Genomic DNA, 6,000 nt, shown 5'->3' on the forward strand with positions numbered 1-6,000 from the left:
GGTAAAAAAAAAATAAGAAAATGATAACGGATTGAAATGATCAAATGTAAATTGCAGGAATGTAAGTTGCATGTTTTGTAAAAAAATAACCCAAATTATAACATTTATTACTGGCTTTATCATTATTTTTTTTGTTTGCAGCATTGTTATGGTGTTTGAATTGTGATCACAATTTGTCACCTTTTTAACATTTAAGTAGTTTGTTTATATTTTGTATCTTTTTATGACTCTTAAATTAGAATAAAATAAAAAGAATTACATAAATTAAATTATATTTTTGGTGACCTTGAATATCTTTTTTGTTCTAGCGATCTCCTTTTGAGTGTAATCTTAAGTAGCAAAGATATTAAGTATACTAATATGTATTTAAGAATATACAAATACGCATATGAATAGGTCTTCAATTAAAAAACGAGGATTCAAATTGAATGATGCGAAACGTTTCTCCGAAAAAAGCGGCTTCTTGTCGCCTCTTTTATTGTTTTGGAGAGGTGACCATTCCGTAATCTTTCCTTAACCGAGAGAAAAATATAAATAAAGGAATACATAATTAATTATATTAACGAAAGATAATCCCACATTTTTATCATTTGATGACAGTGTTGGATAAATTATACTGTTATTCCTTCACTTAAGATTCCCCAACTTTTATCCATAATTAATGATAAATAAATTATTAATTAATAATATATTGAGTAAGACATGCATTTAATTTAAATAAACACATTTGTTTTTTCAATTACTACTCGCTCCATCTCTTTTATCTGTGTCGATTTTGAAAAGAAAAATTCATTATACTTGTCTTTTGAAAAACTAATAATATTTTCATTTGTTTTTATCATACTCATTCCTACCCGTTTATTATTTTAGAGAGAGAGAGAATTGGATAAAATAATAATAAAAGTATATAATTGTTTTACTAAAATTAAGAAAAACTATTATATTATTTTATTCTTGAACACGTATAGAAAGGAAACACAAGAGTGATAAATACACATTAATTAATAATTAATTTGTGATGAGCGTGTGAAAAGTACAGTATAACCTAACTAACGTGTATGTAAGAAATATTTTATGTTATATCCGACCTCAACAACATCCATTTTAATAGTCTTAAAATTCTTGTTCTCTTGTTATTTATTTAATGAAATAGTTGCGTATGAATGGGAGCGCTTGGAGAAGCTGTGTTAAAAGTCAGCGTCGTCTGTGTTTTTCAATTCTCTTCTGTGTGTATTTGGAGAAAGGAACAGTCAGTTTTCAACCTCCAAAACCTGTTCATTTGCTTTTTCTTGCCTCTTAGTAGCCACAATAAATCTCATTTCCTCATCACAGAGTTTTCACTCTCGCTACTCATAACCTCTTCATCCAAAAACATCTATCAAAATTCCTAGATTTCCATACAAACTCTTCATGGCACTGTTAATTTCCTGCTGCTTGAAGAATTTTCACTAAGGAAAAAGCATGTGCAACATCCTTGACCCAATTATGGACAACTATCAAGGTGATTTGAGTGACATAATTCGTGCTAGTGGTGCATCATATGGCAGTTGCAGCATGGGAACTTCATCATCTAAAGCTTGTGCTCCTTTTTCTCTCGATCACTGGCAGTTCTCTTCCGTTTTGGAAGGGTTTGATGGTAACTTTGGTGATCCATTCTCAAACACGAGAGATCCCTTTCTACACCAGCTTGAATTGCCTGCTTGCTTTAACAGCACAAGTTCTGCAGAAATTAGCAGTTCTGGGGCATTGGAAGAAGCAACTTTTTTTGGTGGTGGGGTTGCTGCTAGTAGTAGTAGTAGTAGAAACAGTTGTGTTTTGAAAGAAACGATTTTTGAGGATGATGACACGAGAAGGCCTTGTAATAGCATATTGGCGAACATGATTCAGATCTCTCCCCCCAATGATAAGCTACCCATGTCGCCATTGGTGGAATCTTTGTCAAGGGCACTCAAGCCTTCTGGTGTGGTTTTAGGTGATACCATGATTAGTGTGAAGACTTCTGAAGATGATTGCTTGGTGGGTAACAACAACACAAAAGAAATGCAGATCTCACCTCCACGGAATCCATGTCTTAAGAGAAGGTGAGGTATTAGTTAATTGATTAATTAGTCAAATAGTAAATTATAATACTGAATTAAATGGAGAACTGCTTCCAAGAATTGAGTTTAATTACATCTTGTCCATTAGTTTTATGTTGGCATCATAGATTTTCCAAACGGAATTAATCACAGTTATTTTTGGGAACTTAAATTTCAGTGAAACCATGGTGAGGTAATAAAGTAGGGTTTGGCATGAGTGAGTGAGGTAACTCTTTTGTCTTATTTTCCTGATATGTTTGGTTGACTGCATCTGGTCATAAAAACTAAGAGGATTATGATTATTTCATGTTGGAAACAGTTCATTGTGATTAAGACTAAACATGGTGCATCGATGCCTTTACCAGGGTTAATCCACCTGAAAAGTAGAGCTAGCTAGATAGGTGTCACCATAGCAGTCACATACTGAGCTTTCAAGAAAGCTTATCGTAAACTACTTTTCTTCCGAACACACCTGAAATGTTCTGTTCCTTTGATCATCGGATAAAAACCATATCCCTTTTCTATCCACAACATTTCCACTATTTCAGTGGAATTAACTCTAAACCAGAAAGATTAAACACCCTCCTGTAGCTATTAAGGAGACACGTATAATTGAGAAATTATATTTTTATAACTGCTTTTCAGAATACTTCTATAAATAGGAAAGAAAAAAGAAGCATAGGTTAAATAATGTAACAAAAAGACAGGAAAAAAAATAGTTATAATACAATATATTAAACATATTGTAACTCCATGAAATTAAAGTTTTTAGTTGAAGTTTAAGGAGAATGATGTAAGTGATAATATGATACTGTTGTGTAATTGCAGGAAGAGTCTGGCAAAGAAATCTATTTGTGTGCCTGCACCAGCTGCACCGAATAGCAGACAGAGTGGCGAGGTAGTCCCTTCTGATCTGTGGGCTTGGAGAAAATATGGTCAGAAACCCATTAAAGGATCTCCATATCCAAGGTAAGTTATTGGAATAGTGTAATCTTTCACGGAAGAGATAAGGTATTTTAATCAAGATTTTGCCTAACTTCTTTAAACAAACATAGCACGTAATAAAGTGACCAGATTTTAGTACAAATTTTAGGTTTTTGTATGCTTTGTTAATTAAAATTGTAGTTTTGTTTTGTTAATCTGTGCAGTATATATAGAAACATTGGTAAAGCTTTGAATTTGATTAATCAAAACCACTATATAATAATCACTTAAAGTGCCACACTTAATTTTGTCCCAAGAAGAAAAATAATATTGTGTTTACTCTTTTATATTAAACTATTTGGTAAACATAAAGCCACACAACTTCAATTAATATATGTAGTTTTAATTTTTCACTTCAAACTTTTCTTTGCTTTTAGTATTATTACGTTTAGAGAAAAAAAGAAGAAGAAAAGGCTATACACAACACTCTAATCACAATCTATTATGATAGAGAAAAGATACTATTATTTCTAATATATACATTGAAAGTATGATCGGTTAGTGAAATGACATTGTCATATGTTTGATGACAAAATATTATATTTATAAGAGTTGAACTTTTTATACTATCAGCGTATAGTTTATTTTCCACAGTTACCTAATTAATAAATGAGGTAATTATACGTTCAAAAGAATTATTATAAATTCAACTGTTTATATTGAATGACTACATTAAAATATTATTAATTACATTAAATTAAATTCTTTGTAAAACAAGCACAATTATTCATGAAAACGCCACAAACAAATATTTTAATCTTGCAGTAAGATCTAACTCAGGTGTTAATTTATTCTGATTATACCCTCCAAAAGAAAAATGACACTTGAACAGATAAAACTAACATTATTTTTTAATCACGTATCATACTTTCATCGGGTGACAAGGAAATTAAGGAAGCACCGATGGTAAGGTATCTCGTAATGTGTTATGTTTTTTCGTTATCTCTTACCCATTCCAAAAGCTTTCTTTGGCAAATGTTTTACACCGGAAGAAACTTACTGTACTCACGTCAAGCAATTTATTTTTATGGTACGTAACATTATGTCATTGGTGCAGGTGCAGTAATTCATGGTCTTCCTCAATATCATGTTTGTGTTCTTATGTTTGTCTCTCTCTTGTTATGTAGGGGTTACTATAGATGCAGCAGCTCAAAGGGTTGTCCTGCAAGAAAACAAGTTGAGAGAAGCAGAACAGATCCAAACCTGTTGGTCATTACTTACACGTCAGAGCACAACCATCCATGGCCAACTCACAGAAATGCTCTAGCTGGGTCTTCTCGATCTCAACCTTCATCAAAAGGCAACAACTTTGGTGCTTCAAAGAATGAAGAAACCAGTCCCCAAAACAATGAAGAGCAGCACGAGGAGAGCAACAGTGATAGCAATAATGTGAATAACAGTGCTTGTGTTCAGGAAGATGGAGAATTCAGTGACATTGGACTCCCTTATAAGCCAATATCCAATATGAAGAGCTACCAACAACAACAACAGCTTGATCAGGGTTTGTTTGCAGAGTTTGGAGAAATAGAAAAAGCTCACTCATTAAACCTAATGTCTCCACCACAAGGTTTTGATGATCACCAAATGAAATCCAACGCTTTAGATTCATTCCATATCTTTGACTGGAGCGCTGATAACAGCACCGAGTTCCACCTCATTTGAAGAATCTAATTGGAGAAGGTTATATATATAAATATAAAGAACTTGAATGGGAAGCATGCAGCACCTTCCTCACAAAAACCTTTTAATAGGTGCAGGTCATCATCGGATTTCAAATATGTCATGTGGGGGAGATTTGAGATCACAAACCCACTTTTCTTGTTTTTAGTTTTTTTTTTTTTTTCCTTTTCTCTTTCTCTTTTTCTTTACCTGTTATTTCTCGTAGCAGTGAGGGAGGAAAATTAGTGGAAGAAAAATGGGATTGTATATGTGGGAGTGCTGCTTGATGGGAAGCACACAGAAGGAATCCCACGTTCCCTTTGGAATATTGGTGGATGGGACAGAAAGCTGAGGAACAGAAGATTTTAACAGTTAAAACAATTTCTAGAGACTTTATTCATTCAAAATCACACTCAGTAGGTTAATGATTAAAGGATGAGAGCCCAGTCCTTTCATCTTTTGCAAGTGGGAAAAATTATTTTAGGCCTCACCCTTCATCATGTGGCTTGTTCTTCAAAAGGCTTCGGAGATTTTAATCTGAGATTTCATATTAACTTTTCTCTCAGAATTGAAAATTGATTTTAGCTAAAAAAGATTAGTAATAAACAAAATAAAGGAATATATATGGGTCACCCTGCTACCTTTTCTCTCTTACATAGGACACGAAAGCTTTGGTTCCTCAGTTTTCTGTTTGCTATCCACATAGACTTGTTATTTTTCTTCTTCTTTTTTCTGAATGATTGCTTCAGTTTGTTACTATTCAATGGTTTCAAAGTTTATAGGTATTGCTTTTCACAAAGATGATTCTATTATGTTTTTATCTGTTTGTTTGTACCAGTAGTTTCTGATGGCATAAACCATTTTGCATGTGCATGCTTATCAACTTGTCCTTGTAGCTATACATTTATTAGTCCTGTGTCAATTGAATGCTATATTTCTTTTCCAAGGAAGGAAAATATAAAGAGCTGAAATTAATATTTTGTTACATCTAATATGAATATTCTAAATATTGTGCAATTTTTTGCTTCTTTTACATTATGATAAAAACGTTGAGTCTAGCATGAGTAGAAAAGAGACAAAAAGAAGTGGAGAAAAAACCGATACATATGATAAATGATTTTATGTAGTGGGTTAGGATAGAAATTATCTGTCATTTTACGACTCATAATTCATTACTAAACTTTTTTACTGAGCTTGTCTTGTTTAATAGCCACAAATATCCTTTCTACTCCACTAGTCTAATAGATTTTTTTTATTTTAAAATAAGAGAAAAAAATAG

At 32.5% G+C, this 6,000-nt stretch overlaps 1 protein-coding gene across 1 annotated transcript; it reads left to right on the plus strand.

Moving 5' to 3' along the window:
- The first annotated feature begins 1,193 nt into the window (after positions 1-1,193).
- On the plus strand, positions 1,194-5,440 carry LOC124840356 (putative WRKY transcription factor 14). Its single transcript, XM_047316399.2, has 3 exons — positions 1,194-2,081; positions 2,907-3,047; positions 4,190-5,440. The coding sequence occupies exons 1-3, from the start codon at positions 1,462-1,464 to the stop codon at positions 4,722-4,724; spliced, it is 1,296 nt and encodes a 431-aa protein (XP_047172355.1). The 5' UTR covers positions 1,194-1,461; the 3' UTR covers positions 4,725-5,440.
- Positions 5,441-6,000: the final 560 nt, after the last annotated feature.

Source organism: Vigna umbellata, chromosome 1 (genome assembly GCF_029865625.1).
Source record: "Vigna umbellata cultivar VRB3 chromosome 1, Vumbellata_1.0, whole genome shotgun sequence".
In the NCBI taxonomy this organism is placed as follows: Eukaryota; Viridiplantae; Streptophyta; class Magnoliopsida; order Fabales; family Fabaceae; genus Vigna; species Vigna umbellata.